The 22,151-nt window shown below is 33.0% G+C and overlaps 3 protein-coding genes across 5 annotated transcripts; 1 reads left to right on the forward strand and 2 right to left on the reverse strand.

Moving 5' to 3' along the window:
* Nucleotides 1-84: 84 nt before the first annotated feature.
* On the reverse strand, nucleotides 85-4,554 carry CRLK2 (Protein kinase superfamily protein). Of its 3 annotated transcripts, none has more exons than XM_089061215.1 (8): nucleotides 4,331-4,554; nucleotides 4,176-4,230; nucleotides 3,145-3,534; nucleotides 2,823-2,976; nucleotides 1,891-2,017; nucleotides 1,554-1,639; nucleotides 1,399-1,470; nucleotides 85-820 (listed from the first exon to the last, which is right to left on the reverse strand). In XM_089061215.1, the coding sequence occupies exons 3-8, from the start codon at nucleotides 3,465-3,467 to the stop codon at nucleotides 215-217; spliced, it is 1,368 nt and encodes a 455-aa protein (XP_088917341.1). In that variant the 5' UTR covers nucleotides 3,468-3,534; nucleotides 4,176-4,230; nucleotides 4,331-4,554; the 3' UTR covers nucleotides 85-214. The 3 variants fall into 3 exon arrangements, with proteins under 3 accessions (XP_088917341.1, XP_047960417.1, XP_088917340.1); XM_048104460.2 differs by lacking the exon at nucleotides 4,176-4,230 and having other exon boundaries at nucleotides 85-523; nucleotides 617-820; nucleotides 4,331-4,547; XM_089061214.1 differs by lacking the exon at nucleotides 4,176-4,230 and having other exon boundaries at nucleotides 4,331-4,553.
* A 7,155-nt stretch (nucleotides 4,555-11,709) lies between these two features.
* Nucleotides 11,710-16,047, forward strand: LOC125207140 (O-fucosyltransferase family protein). The gene is made up of 9 exons (XM_048106360.2): nucleotides 11,710-12,066; nucleotides 12,566-12,650; nucleotides 12,934-13,004; nucleotides 13,099-13,187; nucleotides 13,323-13,566; nucleotides 13,830-14,033; nucleotides 14,148-14,276; nucleotides 14,428-14,978; nucleotides 15,226-16,047. Exons 1-9 carry the CDS (start codon nucleotides 11,824-11,826, stop codon nucleotides 15,710-15,712), a joined length of 2,103 nt encoding a protein of 700 aa, XP_047962317.1. The 5' UTR covers nucleotides 11,710-11,823; the 3' UTR covers nucleotides 15,713-16,047.
* A 252-nt stretch (nucleotides 16,048-16,299) lies between these two features.
* Nucleotides 16,300-17,140, reverse strand: LOC125203130 (uncharacterized). The gene is made up of 3 exons (XM_048101421.2): nucleotides 16,968-17,140; nucleotides 16,847-16,890; nucleotides 16,300-16,767 (listed from the first exon to the last, which is right to left on the reverse strand). The coding sequence occupies exons 1-3, from the start codon at nucleotides 17,047-17,049 to the stop codon at nucleotides 16,585-16,587; spliced, it is 309 nt and encodes a 102-aa protein (XP_047957378.1). The 5' UTR covers nucleotides 17,050-17,140; the 3' UTR covers nucleotides 16,300-16,584.
* Between the last annotated feature and the right edge of the window lie 5,011 nt (nucleotides 17,141-22,151).

Consider the following 22,151-nt stretch of genomic DNA (forward strand, 5'->3'; position numbering starts at 1 on the left):
AATATCATTTATAGAGAAATGTTATGCTACACGCCTTTTCAACGTCTAAATAAATTTTTGCCTTCTATATTTGTGGTGACTCCATTTAGAGAAAAAAGAGAGGTATTTATAATTGAAAAACTCAAGTAATGAGTCCTGACTCACATTACAGTTAACAGCCCTAAATCTATATAGACACTACAGACTGTAACTCTTTCTCCAAAAAGAATCAAAATCATTCATTGGGCCTCTCCTCAATGCTGGCCATTCGTCTCAGCTCCAGCTGTTGGCATTCGATTCGACTCACAGCCCTCGATAAATCCTCTCCTGCAAAAGACATGGTGTCCTCTTTAACAAGGCGCCTCCTCTGCTGCTTTATCTTCACAATGGCCTGGGAAACCTCCCCCATCGAAGGCCGCTTTCTGGGTGTTTTGTGCAAGCACCTGTGAGCAATTTTGGCTAAACTCCTCACTTCTTCGATGTTGCATGTCTCTGCCATCTTTGCATCAATTATATCGTCCACACCATCCAGGCTCATGGAGGCCTTAGAGGAGATCGAGAAAATTATGTCAGGAAATCGACAAAAGTGCAAGCTCTTGTTAGCAAAATTCAGGAGAGGGAGAATCATAGGTCTTACAAGGTTGACATACTCCATTAAGTTCTTGTGGGGGTGGATGGCTGTGATGAGCTCAAAGAGTATAATACCAAAGCTGTACACGTCGCTTTTTGTTGTGAAGTTGTTTGTGGATATATACATGGGATCTATGTATCCGTATGTACCTTTAAGGCCCGAGTTGCGGCCATCAAAATGCTCTTCCTTCGACAGCCCAAAATCAGCAACCTGTTAAACGAATTTTGCATGAATACACAATTCCTGGAATATATCACTCATACCTACGTATGGTACGAAAGGTGTTTGTCCTATATTTTAGTGATGTCAGCAATTGATTACCTATAAAAAAAACTTCAAGGGAAAAATGACATTTAACTGATGCAGTTTAATAATAGACTCAATTGTAAGCTCAAATCTACATATTTGTGTATCCCAGAATTTTATTTTTCTCTATTGTTTTGTTATATGATCTGTCCATGAACAAAATAATTAGGCTCAAAGTGTTGTCCTTGCTCTTTTATACGGTTTAGCTCACATCCAGATACAGAACCTACTACTAGAGATTGTGATTTATTGAAAATTACAATCAAAGTTATTGTTATTATTTTTTATTTGATGTATATTAGTTCATTGATAAAATTACACAAATAAATCCCCAGGCCATGCCGTTGTTCAAGAATCTAGTTCTAGGAAAACCTATTCTCTAAGTCATAGCAACTTTCTTTTGTTGCATTCATGACAGTAAAAATTGCATCAAACACAAAGAAGAGAAAAAGGTGTGTGCGGTTGTATTCATACATGTTTACCTTTGCTCTCATGTTACGATCCAACAATATGTTAGCTGACTTAAGATCTCGATGTATGACAGGAGGCACTGCCTATTTCAAAAAATCCAACAAATTTGTGATCAAAACCCCAAAATAGCAAAATAATTAAATTATCATCACACCATTCAGCCTACCCCATCATGAAGATAGTCAATGCCATGTGAAATGTCTAGTGCTATTTGAATCCGATCTTCCCAACTCAATGCTTGTTCCACATCATCTGAGCATACACGAGCACGTCTTATTAAACCCAAAACAATATGAGAGAGAGTGATAGAGAGAGAGCAGTTCATAAGAAATAAAAAAGGTTTCATGGTAAGCTAGAGTTGAACACAAAATGTTTGAACAGTTTTAATACCCTACAAAGAAGTCTAGCAATAATTGAAATGTAAGAAACCAAGATAAAGAAGCAAGAATTAATCATTTAAAACATGCAGTAGCTCTTCAAGAACTCTCAACTTATTAACTTACTATATATAAGGTTCTCCAAGCTTCCATTGCTCATGAACTCGTATACTAACATGTGTTGCCCTTTATCAACACAATATCCGACTAAATTCACTAAATTTTTATGATGCAACCTAGCCAGCAAAGAAACCTGAAAAGAAGAATAGCAAATTATAATAAGACAAGAAGCTGACTTGATCCGCATGAGCATGCACACAAATATATACTCCCTCCATTCCACAGTAATAGAGGCATTTCATTTTCTGCACTCGTTTTGAAAAAATGATATTAAATAGTTAAAGTGGAGAGAGAGTAAAGTAAGAGAGAGAATAATGTCGAGAAGAGTCTTATCTACAATATTCTCTCTCTTACTTTACTTTTTGTCTACTTTAACTATTTACAATTATTTTGTCAAAATGAGTACGCAAAATGAAATGCCCCTATTACTATGGAGACCAGAGGGAGTATGAGATTACACCAATAAAATAAACACAAAAGCTCTTAAGAATATTCAGTCAAAACTCTGAACTCGAAAAAGATTCACTTAGAAAATCTTGAACTCAACTGCTCCACCGTTTCTGTTACTTTTTCAAAGTAATACTTTAGTATAGGCTAATCCATTGTTAACTTAGATGGGTTATAACTTTAGAATATCACAAGGCTCTTGCTAAATTCTATCATTGAGCCAATTTTGCTTCATTCATATCCCATTGAAAGGGTAGGATTGGAGAAATCCGGATAATAAGGATAAAAATACTCAAGAATACATCTGTTATCAATCATGAAAAGTAAACTTCCCCCCCAAAGGGGTTAATAATTCATAAGTTATGTGACAGCTGATGCATATGATATCATGACAGCTCACACTAATGCCTAGCTGGGACATGGAGTGTGTAAAAATATAGTATTTATTCAAGGATCAATCAAAGCAAACTGTCAAGGACATTGCCATTTACCTCAGTTTGAAACTCTTTTTCCCCTTGTTTTGAATCTGACGCAAGAACCTTCACAGCAACCACTTCACCAGCAGGCATTGTAGCTTTATACACAGGGCCAAAAGAACCCTGTCCCAGAATAGTAGTGAAGTTCTGTGTCCCCTTCTGAATGTCTCTGAATATGCACAAGAAAGTATATCGAGTTACATATAATTCTTCAATATCACAATTTACTAATGACTACCATTTATAAGTTGTTGATATACTTTATTCAAGAAGGCGACGAGAGTAACACTTGAGGAAAATGTAATATGAGGAGAATTGAACCATTCAGGTTACATACTTGTACGAGTATCTTAGAATGCCAGATACAGAAGCAAATCGGTCTTTGGTATGATTATTCCACCAAGAATGTTGGGGTTTCTGGATGGGCTCGATAGGTCCGTTAGTCACAGAACTTGAAAGAGATGCACTAAAATCAACGCTCGTATTTAAGCCATGTCTACGTATTGGAAGAGTAGAAGGAGAACGTTCATTTTCACGTTGCTGAAGACGAGCACGTTTCTTGTACCAGCGAATGCCAAAAAATGCGAGAGAAGCTATAAGTATGCCTGCTGCCAAGCCAACACAGATTCCAATAATAACCAAATCAGCCTGTTGAACCATCCTTTGGTCTTTTGTTAGGAAAAGAAGACAGGAACATCTTGCAAGAAGCGTACTTCATTCACTGCAACTGTACATGGCAAAGGTGCAAGTTAAATGGCAGAGATAATGAAAGTAAAGAGGAAAACAACAGCAATAGATCGGACTAATACAAGAACATATATTTTAGTTACAACGACATACTAATAGGCCATTTCTGTGTGGGAACAAACTACGTATTTTGCATCAAATTACCAAGAAGTAACAGAAATTCAACACCATCATATGGTTATGCTAGTATGTTACATTTCAAGGCAACGTATATAGTCCTTTGATTGGGAAGAAAAGTTCCAAATCCCCTCCACTTCTTTTCCTTGATAATACTTCACACCTCAGAATAACCGATAATAGAAGAAAATAATGAAACGCCAAGGTTCATAATCAGCTTCTTGATAACAGCCTTATAATCCAGCCAATCACTTACATCCCAACATTTCATAGAGCAAAGATTGCATACAAGAAACCCTCATCTTCATGCTTCTCAATTGCACTTAAATTCATTTTTCAACATAACTGCACCTTTTTCTCCCGGGCCCTTAAATATCATCTCGCATAACTCCAGCTACCCATTCATTTACAAATTATGGAATTTCAGTAACATAAATTCAAATTCTCAAGGGCTTTCCTAAAAGAACAAAATAAGGATTAAAAAGACCAGATTTTTATCACAACCATGGACGTCCTCATCAAAAGGGCATCAAGGATAAACTGCTTGCAAGTTACAAATCTGTTCCAAAAACCAACAGAAACTGACGATGGCAACACAAATAAGAAGAAACTTTAAGTAAATTCTTGGAAAAAAACCGAACTTCAAAGAGAAAACTCACCCATTTCAAACCACAGCAACCGAAGACTCTTGATCAGCTGCGTATGACTTGATCAACTTTAAAAAATCAAATCTGCACATAGTATTGGTGGAGTTGTTCTTGATTTAATGAAACGCCTCTTTATTTAGATGGAAAACAAAATAATTTTTAAACCACATGGGGTTTTGGTGAAAGGAATTATGTAAATTTATTGGTATTCATCATTTAGGCAGACAGCTTTTGATTTTAATAAAACTTTTAAGATCATTGGTTTGGTCCATAAAGAGTATATTGGTCTTGGCCAAGTCCGCCTTTAATTCTTATTTTTATACGAATTTTCATCTTTATTTCTTCCATCTTATTTTATTATTCTTTTTAACAATGAGTATTTTATTAACACACAATAATAAAATATAAAAAAATAGTTCTTAATTAAATTAGCCGCGGTGAATGGATTGTGTTCTAAAAATTTGATCAGAAAACATTAATATAATTAATTTATTATGATCCAGAATGTTACCTAAAAAGGAATTACTATAAATTTTTGCATTTCTTTGTCTCTTTGCTTTTGTTTGAAAAGTATTCTATTATCGGATTATCCCATAAATAATTTTAATACAATTAAAATGGACATGATGTGAAAGTTTGAGGTAAGAAGGCGATTTTATTGTTTTTTTCATTTCTTCTTTTGGCGTTATAATTAGTACTCGAGTTTAATTTCAATGGTTTGGTAAAGAATAAAGAGAGCATAATATACAAAATTAATTGTGGAACTAAATATAGAATTACCCAAAAAATGTAAAAATTAAAGGTGGATAATTTCATCTTAGTTCTCACGGTTGGAGTGGTTAGATCGCAGGCCAACAAAATCCCAAATTGAAATAAATAAATAATTAATAAGTGAATTAAATGGCTTAGCGTTTGGTGAGAAATCAAATATATGACTTAGTATAACTTAGAATATTCAACGTCAACGCCAATTGGTGCTTTGCACTACTTTGATAGCAATGATTTTGTACTTTTATATGAGAGCTTATTGTGATGTTTCTGTTAATTGTTTTAATTTCGATTAATGCATCATTATGTACTTTTATAAGTAATAAGTATGTAGACTTAAAGTGGCTACGTTAAAAAAGGAGGGTTGAGATGACCTTTTACTATCTTCACAAGTGCAATGATATAGTGGTATCATTGTAACAAATTTATGTTAGCATTTAATGATGTACAACAAAAATAATAAATTACTATGATTTTAAGATAATACTAGTACTAATAGATATTAAGAAGATAAACACAATAATTAAAGCCTTAAAATGGCTTATTTATTGCATTATGCAGTGACGGACCTACGGACCTAGATGGGGTATGGCGAGGTCGACCGATTGCACCGTCTTCCCCGAAGAACGCTCGGAAAACGTCTCCGGTCTTAATAAGAGTTTTGGGCTTGATGTGTTTCTCTGCTGATTCATAGTAACTTATTTCAGTTTCTTTTTTTATTGGGCTTATTACTCTATTGGGCTCGACTCTATTACTTATTAATTAAGAGTACAACTTAAAACCCCTAGCTCAATCCAAAATGTGATTTAATGCTAAACTGTGATTATTTATTTTGTTATTACGGTAGATTTGATTTTATGTTTGCCACTATTAATAATTTATTACTACTGTTTTTTTATAGGAATTGAGATCGTATGATAGATATTATTCTTTCACTATGAAACTTATTTTATGTGCTTTAAAATTTTGGTTATGATTTTCTAACCGCTTCAAAATTTAATTTTCAATTTATTTTGTAGTATGTATTATTTTTCTAATAATATTGCTAAATACACATTACCATATAAAAGTGTGAGACTATTATTTAATGAACGGTTTTTAATGCACTAAATATTTATCAATGAAATGGTCCTACTTTTATAGTAGCAACACATATATTAGAAAGGTTATTCTCTACAATGAAATTTATCACATCCGCATAAATGATGACATATTCCAGAGAAAATTTTTGTGTCGTTTTCATAATATAGATACTTGTAGGATATGAACTTCTACTTCTTATCCTCTACAATTTTTTTAAAAAAAGACACATCAAAAAGAAACGCCTCTACTATCGCCGAACGGAATGAGCAGAAATTTGACCCCAATTTATCAAAATAAATAAATAAATAAATTGCCCCCCTCTACAGTCTGCGTCATGACTCATGATTTGTGTGCACAAAATGTGGACCAAAGTCATTAATAAATTAGTACAATGTGCGTTGTGAACATGTGAATAACAAGAAGCTATAGAGTATTTCGATAATATTTTTCATTATTTAAATTAAGACATTAAATGAAATTAATAAAACGGACAATGATATTAATTAATACTAATAATCTGTTACTGATTTTATAAAAACTCGTGGATCATTTTCTTGAGAGAGAAAATTGAATTATCCACTTTCTCGTTTTGAAATTGTCAATTTTTTAGGATCCGTACATTAACAATTATGATATGCCGCGTAAATTGAATGAAATGTACTCCTTTTGTGTGAAGCATACCTATATATCGAATCAATTATTTAATTTGTTTCGAGAAAATTATTTTGCATAAATGGCATATCTTCCAGAAATTTATGCTAAAAAAATAAAAAAAAATGGATATTTAATTAAAATTAAATCGAGTTGTGATCATTTCATTAAAAGATCAATAGTTTAGGTATTCAACTGATCTTTCATTCCTCATTCTTTCCACCAAATTATTTAGAAGGAAAAAGTAAATTATCGAGTATTATTCTATTTTAAGAGTTTGTCAATAAATTAAAATTTAAAATAACGATCAATATTTTAAGATTTTTTTATTTATATTTTTTAAGAGATCCATGGACACAGAAGATTCCTTCTGTGACAAAAATTAAAATACTGGTCGATTTCCCCTAAAAATGAATATTGGAAAGTCTTCAATTTAGTAAAAAGGTGCAATGATCCATTTTAAGAAAGGCTATGTTCTTTAGACTTTATCAATTGTATGCGATTAAACCATCGATTGTAATTATATTCTGTGATGTGATATAATGATTTGAGTGAAATAACACATGACCAACCACATACAAATCCAGATCATAATTGATCTCAAATTCATTTTTGGATAACTCCCAAAAAATCAATGTCAAGAAAATATAGTAATTGATTTCTCTAAACGGACAACAATATTTCATAGTTTGAAAGTTATATGCCTCATGGGATGTCTGTTTGCTCAACACATAACATCATTTCACACCTCCAATAATTTCATCTTTATCTTTTTCTATGAACCCAAAAAAATAATTCTCTTAAATTACCAAAATTTCTCACCCCCACATCAATTTATATATTTATATTACATCAATTATACTATGATAAAAAAAAGTATTCCATGTGCCTAATAAGTGTGTGCATCAATTATACGTATGATAAAATAATGTTAGTAGTATTTGATTAGTATAGGAGGTGTATAAATATCAAGTTAAGATGTTGGATGTAATATGGTTTTTATAAATAGTAGTAAGAAATATTGCGATGGTAATCTATTCAATATATAAAAGGGAAGTTTTGGAGAAATTTACAAGATTGCCATTTAATTTAAAAAATTATATTATATTAAATATATATGATTTAAAGGCTATTAAAATGTGTGATTAAGTGGAGTGAGTGGGAGGTTTTACTAGACATTAACAATATTTGTATGATTAAGGCGAAACACATTAATTTCCGTTAATTTATTCCAATACTAATTTAATTTAGTTTAGTCGGTGCATGTAAACGCTTGTCCAACCCCATATTTAACAATTAACATGCGGATTATTTACTAATTGACCATGGATAAATAATTAAAAATTTATGAAATATGGACCAATTTTGGGCTAATTTTTTGTCCTTTCATCGAATACATATGGTATGAATTGTTCGATTGTGTACTTTCATGTTCTCATTTTATGCTTTGCACTACGGATGATCATTTTAATACATATTGATTATTGATTTTGTGCATTGTAAATTGATTTTGTTAATATTTAAACATTATATTATGTGATTTGTTACAAATTTAAAGTTAATGTAGTGTATAAAATTTTTTTAAAAATGATGAATAATTATCGATTGTTTAAATTCTTTATTGTGTAGAAATTTATCTTCCTATTCCATGATAGTGTTCAAAAAGGATAGAGGCACAATCTTTAACCTTCGTGGACTTTGTGGACACCTAATAAGACAAGTGTTATACTCTATTAGTTGACGAAGAGTGATAAATGTTGTTGTTAAATAATTGGAGTACTCTTAGTTGACTTAAAAAGGATATTAATTTCACTTTGATTCGGTGTTGATGTAAAAAAATATGAACGAAAATGAATGAAAATATTAGTGAAATGCTGATCGCACTTTTAGTAATATAGTTAATGGAGATGTGAACATTATTTTATGGACAAACTAAAATAACAAATACGAATATTATTTCATGGGAGGAGTATAAAACAATTATATCAAATGTTATTGTTAGATAATTGGAGTGATCGATAATTAATCATCGAAAATAAACATGTTTTTTCAAATAATATTTATAATTTGATTTTTTGGCTCATCTCTAGACTTGAGTCGTGGATGCATTATGCATTTATAACTCGATAGAGATATACAACAAATTACCTAAACTATTTCTTGTCCACCACAATCAGATTGAATAATAATTGATAACTAATAGAATAAGATTTATTTTCATATGATCCATACTACCTATCAAGCTCCCATGTCAAAATCACAGAATTGATCATAGTCAACATTAAATGAGTGTGACCTATTGCACCCAATCCTCTGCATATCAAACTTAAATAGCTTGACCAAATATGTATTCCAAATCTGACCCAAATACTTTGATTGGGCCATCACCCAGGGACCAAGTTGCAAATACCTGCCTCTCAATTATTCCACCTTTCCACTACAAATCAACCTTCTCCCGATTTCCAGATTCTTTCTCTGCACTCCTTATATTTTATACTATTCACAAAATCCCCCCGGCGGGCCCCGCTTACAGAACCCACGTGCCGCACAGCGAAAAGTCACGTGACTTCCTACTGCCGTTGACTCCCGGCGACGCGCCACCACTTCACCCTTTTTATGACTTTAAATAAATAGATTAAAGGCTTAATTTAATTTAATGATTTGCAGGAATAATTTACTAATAAGGGGAAAAGAGTATAGTTTTATTACATACAAACTGTAGCGCACTATACTAGAAATTATTCACCTTGGGAGAATTATTACGAATTGCATCTACTTTTTCAGTATGAAAATGACTAGTTATAAACACTGATTCAGAAAGTATAGTTATGGTTTAAATAATGATGTCCGACCAATTTCATCATACAGCAATATTTTCCGTTTTTGGGTCAAATCATCTAATCTGGTCTCATACTACACCGAGTAATGAATTATGTGTACTAATTAGTAATTACAATGAATCCACTCATTAATCCAAGTGTAACATATTAGCAATAAATTAGAATCACATTATAAGACCTTGTAGATCGAATCATCACACTTGGTTTATAAAAGTTTATTTGACATTTTAAATTTGGTTTATTAATCTATAGGTTCAAAGAAAATCATTGTAGATAAAAGAAAAGGTTGAATGGCAAAAAAAAAAAAGTTATGACTTGAAAACCGTTAAGCTCAACTATTCTATACATAATACATCCCATATGATTAGGGGGCACCGATTAATTTTATTATTTATATTTAAAACAATTATCATCTAAACATTCTTCTTCCATTTCATTTAATAACCAAAATTCCATACACTACGCACACGCAAAAAAAAGTATTTGATGGATTAGACAAGTTATTGACGTGCCTCTACATCAACATATTTAAATACTCGTTGAATAGCAACAGATTAAAAAAGTCAAGCTCTCTGAGAGAATATCCAAAAAATATATAACGTAATGAAATTAGATTGAACACTAGAGTACAATTACAACCATCTTTGAAAGATGTGCCGAATGTAGATGACATCTATTAGTTCAATGACTATATCACCAATTTGTATAAGATATACGACTGTGACACAAGCTAAGGTGATATTCAAAAGCTTTATTTCTTGTCACAAGCTAGGGTGATATTCAAAAGCTTTATTTCTTCAGCTAATATTCAACTAACAGATACTTCAATGTCATTAATTTAAATTCTAAAATGATGAATAATGTGCACACAAAGTCAATGTTGAGTGGAAGTTGTTAAGTAGAAGGCTCTAACTTGTCCCAAAATATTAGTTGGACGAGTGAAGCAATAAATTCGAAAACGTAATTAGAAGCTCTTGGGATACATACATTGGATGGACGAAATCAAACTATAATAACATGAAGATTAATTTAATAATTAAATTATGTCATTTTAGGACTTTTAGTTAAAGATTTTTCAAAGTTTTTAATTATGTGTTGTCATTTTAGAAATAGAGGGAACATCTTTTTAGGTCCATGAACTTTGCCAAAGTATCATTTTAGGTCCATGAACTTTGAAAATATCATTTGAAGTCTGCCAACTATGAGTTAATATCAATTGAAATAATTTTTTTTTTATTTCCAAGTTTTTCTGGACGAAAATACCATCTATATTTTCAAAGGTATATATTTCTAATAAACTTATCATATACTCATATTTTTATAAATATTTTTACTATATATTTTTGATGAATTTTCTAAATATAATTTGACCTTCAATATTATCACTTCATTCTGTGACATGCAAGAAAAGATCCTTATTCAATTTTTTATTATTGAAGGAAAGTTATTTATTCAATTTTAAAATTCATTAATATAAAAAGTTGAAGAAACAATTTTACTTGTCTGTCACAAAATTAAGTGATAATATTGAAAGTCAAATTATATTTAGAAAATTTGTCTAAAATATATTGTAAAGATATTTATAAAAAAATATGAGTATATGATAAGTTTATTAACAATATATACCCTTTAAGGTATTGAGAGTATTTTCGTCCAGAAAAACTTGGAAATAGTAAAAAAGTACTTCAAATAATATTAACTCATAATTGATGGACCTCAAATGATATTTTCAAAGTTCGTGGATAAAAAAAGATGTTCCCTCCTAAAAATATTACAATTGAAATAAATTAAAGTGAAGATCGAAAACATCATAAATTAAAAAGTACAGCTGTAATTTGAGATAAATAAAAGTAGAACTTTTGTTGAAATTTTGGTCTAATTGGCTCGCCTTCAACTATGTGGCTGTGGTTAGTCAATGATCTCCTGTCGTATAGTGCACGCGCCGCCAGCGAGAGTGCGGGTCAGCCTCTGAATTAGTGCATGAAATTATAAAAACGACAAACAAACCTGTCTTAAGGATTTTTATGCTCCTAATCTCCACTCCACATCCCACCTCCTCGCACCGTCGCAATCGCTTCCTCTCACTATTCTTTTTTACTCATTTTCCCTCTCTCTTGCACCCACGCCCACTCATTGCTCCTGCGCGTGAAATAGCTCCACACCATGAAGTGGGTCTCCCCCACCAAACTCGGTGGCGCCGGCGCCGGCGGGGAGGCCAAGCCGCTGCTTTTCAAGTCCAAGCTCAAGTGGGTCGGACTGTTTGGTCTTGTCCTCTCCGCTTTCTCTCTCTTCACCCACTTTCTCCTCGCCAGATACAGCGTTGGTGCTACTGTTTCCGAGTATAAATCTTCAATCACAATCTTCTCTTGGAGGCCCATTTTCGAGAATGCCAATTCTCCCCCACCTGTAATGTCATAAAGATCTCATCTTTTATGCTAATTTTCCTCCAATTTCATTTTGTTGCGTCGTTTTTGGTTTGAATCTGGGTTGATTGCACCTTTTTTGCTTTTCGGAAACGCAGAATTTAGTTGTGGATCATGGAAAGTAGTGATTTTTTTTTTGGTGTGGGAGTAGTGTTTGATGCAAGATACAATTGTGTAGTAATAATTTTGTTTATGTGGTGAGATTAGTGGGGTCAATCTTTTGGGGTTAAATTTTTAATTATTGTTCTTTTTGCTAGCTTATAAAATGTGGTTTTCGATTTCCGATGCCAGTTTTCCTATTTTCTTGTGTTTCAGAATCATAATGTTTGTTTTTTCAAGAATGTCTTGTTTGACTCTGTATTACTATCTTTTTTGGGAAATCCTTAGCTGTAGTATACTGTACATGTTTTGTTTTTTAAATCTAATTCGAGAATCATGTTTGGTTTTCATTCTTGGCTGATTTGAATCTATGATTTGTGCAGCCTGGATTGTACAGAAGACTTTGGGCCCCTGTGAAGCATCTTGAATCTTTAAATCCCTATGCAAATCCTAGAGCAAACTATGTAGGTTAGATCTGCTTCTGTGTGTGCTTATTCAATGCTCAAAATGGAGTATACTACTATTTACACACACACACACACAACATTGCTTCCTTTCTCCGGATCAAGGGTTTATAAATCAAAACTTAGAGTTGAATTATGTATGTGACATTTGGGGGTGTTGATTGTGTATCTTATCTTGATTATTTCAGGAACTTGGTTTAACATTTGAAAGTAGCCTTTGTTTATAATATTTGGGAATAGAAGGAATACATTCTTTGCTGTTTAACCCTGTTCTCCATACACTGCAGCTCCTCCTCCACAGACGGATAGATTTATTTTTGTAAGGATACGAGGGGGTTTTCACGAAATAAGGAACTCGGTGAGTATGAACTCTTGTAATTACTGCATACAGTAGTTTGGTTTATTGTTTTTAAAAATCTTATTTAGAGGTTCATTATTTTATGTGTTTGCAGATATGTGATGTTGTTGTGGTTGCTCGGCTTCTTAATGCCACCCTAGTGATTCCCGAGATTCAATCCACAACGAGTAGCAAAGGGATCAGGTCGGTTCCTTTCCTGACATGGTTACATGCTTTTACAATACAACCAAACGATGCTGTCATTGTTGTGTTAATTTTTCTTGAATGTTTTCTGAACTTATCTCTTTATCTTTCTATAATTTCTCTTATGTTATTCAGCACAGAGTTCAAGAGTTTTGCCTACCTGTATAGCGAGGATCAATTCATGACAGCTTTGGTTGGAGATATCAGAGTTGTGAAAACACTGCCTAAGGATCTTAAAGGAGCAAGAAGGAAGAAAGAAATTCCTTCTTTCAAAGTACCAAGCTCCGCGTCTCCATATTTCTATCTTCATCATGTTCTGCCAGTGCTGAAAAAACACGCGGTTGTCGAGCTTGTTGTCCCAGATGGTGGATGCTTGCAGGTACCCTAGTCTCTTGGTGGTTTATACTGTACAATTGTCATCATTGATGCCACTATGATCAAAGCAATGTCAGAAAGAAGGCGGGGAGCTCAGACCTTTGGCCATTGGGTCAATGAGTAATATGCATTATGCATTTCCAAATATAATTTGTAGAAGAACTAGTTTGGTTGAATAATTAATTGTTTGATTCTCAACGTTAATTGAACATCTTCACCTGCGCGACTGGATGCTTATGTCGTTGTGGTTGAATTTTTGTCTCCTAGGCCTTACTTCCTCCACAGTTAGAAGAGTACCAAAGGCTTAGGTGTCGGGTTGCTTTCCATGCTCTGAAGTTCAGAGAGGAGGTCCAAGAACTTGCCTCAAGGATCCTATACAGATTAAGATCTTCAGGCCGACCGTTTATAGCCTATGATCCTGGAATGACAAGAGAATCATTAGCTTATCATGGCTGTGCTGAACTCTTTCAGGTATCATGCGGGAGAACTTCTGAATGTCTGATAGGTTTACCAAAAGTTGGTGATATTAATTTCATCTGCAAAGGTTTGCTTATTAATTAGTGTTGTGCCAACCAATTTTTCTAGGATGTGCACACTGAGCTCATTCAACATAAACGAGCTTGGATGATTAAACGTGGAATCGTCAAAGGGAACCTCACTGTGGATTCAGCTGAGCAGCGACTTCGCGGTTTATGTCCACTTATGCCTGAGGAAGTATGTTGACTTATTCTCATCTGTTTTTACTTTTATTATTCATGTTGAGCTAGTAATGATTAATATCCTGATCCAAGTGCTTGTCGTTTTAAGCATTCCATGTGTGATATGATGGTTGACAATTGATATGATTACTTATTTTTTCCTATAGATTGGTATTCTTCTTCGTGCTTATGGCTATTCGTGGGACACTATTATTTACGTTTCTGGTGGAGAGGTCTTTGGTGGGCAGAAGAAGTTGATTCCCCTTCATGCTATGTTCGAGAATGTTGTAGATCGGACTTCCTTAAGCATGGTATGGGAGTTGGACAAAATGTATGGCCGTGAAGCCAACCTTGTCGACAAACCTAAGACTTCACCTCCACTTAAAGTGGAAAAGAAACCCGATGCTTGGAAAAATTCTGGTCCTCGTCCCCGTCCACTCCCACCACCCCCAGCAAGATTCAAATATCCTTACAACATCGAAGGCTGGTGGGGTTGGGTAGCTGAGAGCGACAATGAGCCAGAGAGTACAGTTATGGAGCTGAGAACCAATGCACACAAATTGCTGTGGGAAGCAATTGACTACACCATATGTGTAGAAGCAGATGCGTTCGTTCCAGGATTTGATCGTGATGGTCGAGGAAACCCAAATTTTGCTAGCTTGGTAATGGGACACAGGCTGTATCAGGCTGCCTCCTTGAAAACTTTTCGAATAGACAGGTATTACTCCCATATTCTTAACTTCTACCTCCTATATTAGGGTAGTTTTTCAATACTAGTGATGCTGTATTCTTATTTGCTCAATAATCAATTTGTGTAAAAATACGTTGCCATATATTGGGAGGTTTATCTTTTCCCGCGGTCATTTCAAGTTCGCAATGTCATCTTCTTGCATTGGGTGGTTTGGTGGTGAGGGATGATGTCTCGACTCCTATCATTACATAATGTGCCTTTTCTGCTCTTATAGGAAAGTGATGGCGAAAGGTTTAGATGAGATACGTGACCACCTTTATCAAATCAACGGGACGTGGATAGCATCTGTACGCAGGCATCTGAGAAGGAACATAGTTGATGGACTAACAGAGGAACTCACTAGATCGAAACCATTGTCTTTTCTGTCTTTCCCTGTCGCAGAGTGCTCTTGCTCGGGGGGTAGCCAAACTGGTGCAGTTCCGGCTAATTCCTCGACCCCTCTAAGCCAACCACCCCTGCGCAAAGTGTTAGCTTCTATAGCGAAGTGCCCGTCCTGGATGGACAGGAATGCCACTTCAAATCCAAGGGACAAGGAAAGTGATGAGGGGGATGATGTCTATGAAGATGACCCGGACTCGCCAGATGCTGCAGTTCTCTTCCGCCAAGTTGGTGACAGCAACGAGGGCAGTGGAGTAGAGATGAGCAACAAAGAAGAAACACAAATGGATGATCAAGAAGAGCTTGAAGGTGGGGAAAGGTAACTGAGATGATCTGGTTGATCGTTTGTACAGATGCTTTCGTATGGTATGGACACCACCCGATTGAGGCTACAGGATAGGATTTTCTGGGACCAACGTGTGAGGACTGAGATGCCTGCTTGTTGACATGGCTCAAAGGCCATGTTCGTGTTTGTGTTCGTGTCCGAGTTGGTGCAGAGAGATTGGTGGTTGGAGGCAGTTTGATGGGCGTCGCGAGATGGTGCAAGAAGAAGCAGGACTAACTGAGATTGGGATTTTTTTGTAATAGTAGTGTAATACAAACTCATGTATCAATTTTGATGGCAAGTGACCTTATAATAGACTCATCTTAATCTTAATTAACTCTTCTCCTATTTCTCTGCAGGAGGAGTTCTGTTTTTCAATGAAAGAATGGCTGGTTAAAATTGATTACAATTGAATTGTGAAGAAACATGAAATACACAAATGGTATTGTATTTTGAACTCAAAATAATAGAGTACGTATATATGGTTATGTAGGTAGAAATTGCTTGCAAACAACCTGATATCAATACTTGTTTGATGTCTCTACCACCACTTATTTCTCTTAAAAGTTTGACACAAACAAAACAAATAAAACACAACTAAACAAGTGTATTGTATAATGTACAATACTAACAAGTCTCTATTGATGATGATGATGCTAAAGAAACACAAACTAACTCCTACACTTAATAAAAAAAACTACTATATCATCTGCTTTTTGTGATCAAACAACTAAACAAGACACAACTATCTGAATGACTAACTTTTGTTTAGGACTACATAAACTATATATGTGGAGTGGCCTCACTCAGTGGAGCAAAATTGTGAAGCCAATAGGAATTAATCTATGCTAACAGAAACTGCATCATCCCTCAGTCTTTAGGCACATGATTGTTGATTGGTGGCTTTCGCCGCGCCATCTTTCCATAGTCCCTGTGCATTAGGTTTGCTACCTCGTCCGCTGCCTCAGTCAACGCCTTTGTTTCATCGGTCTTCTTGGAGTTGGATTCTCGGGAATGCTGCAGCATTTTTCTTCCCAAAAGAATCTTAACATCCTGTTTCATTGACACTGAATAATTATTACCATGATCATCTAATATGAAACAAAGTGTCCAAACATAGAAAGAGACTCACACTCTGAAGAAACACATCTTTCTGTGATTCTGTTCCAAGATTGCCTGTAAAAAGATTCAATTTTTAGCAAAAAAAAAAGGATCTTGATCATGAACAATCATACAACAAGAATTACAACTACCTTGATCACACTCTGCAGACCCAAGAGCAACCAAAATGATCACAACACTCAATAGTAATCCTGAAAAACATCGATGCGCCATCTACTTTATTTTCTCCAGAGTTTGTTAAAAAATGACTTCAATTTTAGATTTCAGATTGCAACAAGTAGTGAACAGAGAAGCCCAGAAAATGCAATGTGTGGTTTTATAGAGTTCAAACCGGAGTCAAAGGTAAGGATTCCGACAACTAGCTGCTTGCATTCGAATATTTTAAGCTTGGTTCTGGCTACAAACAGGACTTAGGAAAACTCAATAGATTAAATAATCACATTTTATAATCAGAAATGTACTGAATAAAACCATATGAAAACAGATGCCAATTTTGAATAGTGGTGTAGCTGCATTGCCCAAAGATACTGCTGATCTTGCACCATTTTAATAAGTATTCCTATATAGGAGTACATATCACAAGAGGTGTGTAATTGAAATTCCATGCAAAAATAATATTTCACTTTGTATTTTCAAACTAAACTTTCTTGGAAGTCACACATGAAATACAAGGTCAAAAGTTGACAGTTATTATGAGCTGTTTTACCCTTATTATACTAGAAAGTTCATGAGCAAAAAGGTGAAATTAAAACATCAGGGTTTTTTTTAATTTATTTTTTTAAGTAAACAATTATCAGTAGTCAGAGATTCGTTTACCAGTGTTGAATGATCTCTGAGAGAGAGATTAGAGTGAAAAAAGCATATCTTTGGATACCTAATACTTGTGTTAATTATATAGTTTAGCATGATTTCATTCAAAATTTGGAAAGGAATCTTGCTAGTTTTTAAACAACTTGTTTAGTATATGTATGCATGATTTAGTTATTTTACTTAGCTCATAATCATTGATCACAAACTCAACTCACTTCACCAATGGAGTCTAATATACTACTCTTACTTGGAAAAGAAAAGCACCAAATTTGGAGGTTAAAATGTGAGGTGTGTGGAAAGTAAACACACTCCTTTTGAGATTAACAAAGAGATTTTCCCAAAGAAAATTAATCTGAGCATCAAGAACGTGGGCTACTAGTTATTTTTGCATAGAATTACTCAATTTCTTCCCTTTTAAGGAATTATTTAAGATAGTAGTTTTGGTGTTAGCACCTCATTAGGCCACGAGGAGCATTAGTCATCTTGATATCAGTGCTTAATCATCCTTAGTCGGTTACTAATCTTTTATTTTAAATTCCATCTGGATTTCATCTGTGTTCAATTATGATTTATTTGCTTCATTATGGTAGAATTTTTTTTGAATTTTGAACCAAATTAAGACTACCACATAGGTCAAAGGAGGTATTTTAGTTCGGATCATTTGTGCTTTATTGTCAAATCTAAAGGCATCATTATACATATCATAGTATAGAATATTAGAATAATATTTGTGATTAGTAGGATTTTGTCTAATGTGAATTGGAGTTCGAGTTGATCATGTGAAGAAGCTCAAGAAAAGAGGAACAGACACGTGGACAGAAAGTAATGCTACGAGTACCAAAGCTAATGTTTTATTTGTCTTGAACAATAATAAATTGTTGATTTAAACCTAAATGGGAGTATCATTCTGAGTTACCGAGAAATTTCGACTTATATATCGTTTTAGGCCACATACATATGTTGACATAAATGATGCCATTTTGTATTACATAGAAATTTTGACATAAAAAACGTTGTCGTTTTAGGCCGCATAGAGATTTTGACATGTCATGTACTAAAATTTAATTTGATGGAAAATCGTCTTAATAGAAAATTGATTAATGAAAGAGTTGCTAGACCTGATTTTGGTCCTTATACTGTTATACATAAACCCCTGATTAATAAATCAATTAAAGTCCCAATGCTATAGCACCCAGTCAATCTTCATCTTAAAAAAATTATATTATGCATAATTAAAACAAAAATACTCCTACTAAGAAAGTGCAATAACTTTTCTTTGCTAATTAATTAAAGTTTTTTGCTCAAAGCAAATTTTAATTCAAATCTATGGGCAAGGTGGAGACGAATTTTGATCAAGTGGTTCAACAATGATAGACTAACATTATTCACTTTGAATTGGATTAGGGTTTAATGAAAATTTTCATTCACAAAAAGGGAGTTATCAAGAAAGGAAAGAAGATTATCCATAAAATTGTCATAATATAGATTAGTTGCAGCCATGTAAGGATCCAAGTTTTGTTTCTATAAAAATATAAAAATTTAACTTTGTACGTACCGGTACTCATATAGTTTTATAATGTTTGATCTGAAAAAAATACTCTATTTTATAAGGAAATTACCTCAATAGTTATCATCACCGTGAACAAATAGTTACATGTACATTTTTTATTCTAAGGTGGGTACCTTGAGTGTAGTCATGATCCCTCGTAAAAGTAAGTGAAGTTAATAATTTGTTACTCCATATTTTATTCTCTCACTCACTTCATTAATATATGCCCTAAACTTTGTTTATGAGATCACATAATTTATGCTAGCTATAAGCCTATTATAATTAATGGTTGTTCACATTTATGCAAAAGTAAAAGTGACTTCACATATACTTCAAATTTGGCGTTTGGATTAGTTTTATCTGAGAAATGCACAGTTCGAGTTTCATTTCTTATTTGTGTTAGTTGGACTTGATTGAATGTAAAACTTTTGACATAAAAAAGCATTCTCTCCATAAACTTTATTTTCTCAATTTTAATTACTTTATAAGTATATTAAAGAAACACTTTAACTATTTTGGACGGGATGAGTAGTACATAATATTCAAAATATATTTCTGAACTAATTGTGAAATAGTAGTATTTTATTACTAATGTCATTTTACTCTATTTGTTCTTCCTTTTTAGTAATTTCTTTCACAGTACTAGTATTTTGTTCATTTTGTACGCAAAAAACTTCTATTTTCATGTAATATCATTCTAAATAATATATTCTATATGCATCTTTCGAAAGAGTGCGAAAAATCTTTAATTCGATTATAATATTCAAAATATGGGTTTAAAATAAACAAACTATGTTAATATATATATACTCCTATAAGAATTATTTAATTGATAAAAACGTGGTTAATTGTTGTAAATTGTAGTTGAATGAAGTTAATGTGTTCACACTTAATGTTATTTGATTCACTATACTCCCTACGTCCGCCATTAGAAGTCTCATTTATGGGCGGTACGAGTTTTAAAAAATGTTAAGAAAAATGAGTTGAAAAAAATTAGTGGAGTAGGGGTCCTACTTGTATATATTATTTTTAAATGAAATGTGAGTGAAATGAGTTAGTGGAAGGTGAGACCCCGTTATCATTTATAATAAAAGTAAACCGGGATTCCTATTCGCGGACGGACTAAAATGAAAAAATGGAACTCATATTCGTGGACAGAGGAGTACAAATTAACCGCTGAAATCAAATTGTTAAATTCTTAACAAGGAGTAGTATTGGTGTAGGTAGGTTTGACCTTACATTTGTTAGAAAATTATTTCTTTTAAATAAGCAATAATGATTCTTATTAAAGGAAAATGTAATTGCAATTTAAGACATAGAAGTAGAAAATTAGTCTGTGTCAGACAGTACTAGATATTCAATGGATTCTTAATTGACAACGAGGACAAAAGAAAATTCAATACTTATGATGCAATTATAGGGTGGCCATGAACTTAATATAATCCTATTTAGAAACTACTAGTAGTACTATGTTACTACTCCTGGGTTATCATTATTAAAAATGATTAGTGATATATGCCCATAAGTCATAACGATTCTCAATTGCGTGGTATAATCATTCATTTTCAAACTTTTTATTTTAAAATCAAATTTTTGATGCATACTCCATTTTCAAAAAATTTGTATTCCATATCAAAAATTTAATGCTTATCACCAATAGAAAAATCCCACATAAAAAGATATATATTGTTATTCACATTTTCTACACTATATAACTACATTATTTCTACATTCATTTTTTTTTCAATTGCGAATTTATGGAAAATGTTAATAATCTAAGATGTATATTTGATTGAGATCTTTGATGGAGTAGTACAATACAATGTTTTCTAGAATAATACTTACAAAAATACTTTTTAGGACTTAGCAAGTATAAACATGACCGAAACACATCATCTCAAACTCTCAATTAGCCAAACTTGTGAGAAATGAATTCCAAAGTATAATTCAGATAATTTATCTTTTACTTTAAATTAGTAGGAGTGTTAGATTTCCTCTCACAATACTCACTCCCATAAGCAATCAATGATGAACTCACCAACTTCTCCACATAAATTAAGTATTTAAGGTATAATAGAATCACAATTATTGCAGCTTGACTATTATATTAAAAAGTGTCTATAAATAAGTCCTAATTTCCTAAAGAGTTATTGCTCAATCATTATTTATTTGGTGGTCTATCATTTATCACTGATAAAGAACATTCATAACGCAGCCAGCCAACCCACTGGGCTTTTGGACCGTTTGAATTTTCAAATGTAACTTTGAATTTTGCACTATATTAACACATCCTTATCCATTTAATAAAACAAAATAAAGAAAATTGCATTTTGAATTTCAAATTTTAAACCTTGCTGTAAATACATTCAATTATTTTAAAAATTTAGTAATGTCGTAATCTTTATGATACTACTATAAATTTTTAACAGTTACTCCATATTTTTTTTATGAATTTGAAGTTGATTCATTCTACATTTAGAATTATAATTGATTGAAGAATTAATCTCTCATTATCAATTTTCTCATTATCAATTTTGTAATCTCTCATTATCAATTTTGTAATCTCTCATTCTACTATAAATTTGAAGTTGCCATCTCTCATTATCAATTTTCTCAATTGACATCTAGTGTTTGTGCAATTGGGTTAGACATCGATGTGATGAATTTCTTAGATTTTCATTCTATATTTAGAATCACAATTGATTGAAGAATTAACATACCCGTCATCTAAGTTGTAATCTCTCATTATCAATTTCTCATTTGACATCCAGTGTTAGTGCAATTGGGTTAGACATCAATGTGATGAATTTTTAGCTTTTCGGTTATTCAAGTTGAATTGTGAACATTCTGCAATGAAATTAACAATATAAGACAATCAGACAATATAGACTGGACAATTTTTTTTACTCAAAACTTGTGCAATGTTTAAATTGCAGTTGAATAGATAAAAATGAAA

Source organism: Salvia hispanica, chromosome 6, assembly GCF_029641045.1.
Source record: "Salvia hispanica isolate PSC_SH4W2 chromosome 6, Shi_PSC_v1, whole genome shotgun sequence".
Classification (NCBI taxonomy): Eukaryota; Viridiplantae; Streptophyta; class Magnoliopsida; order Lamiales; family Lamiaceae; genus Salvia; species Salvia hispanica.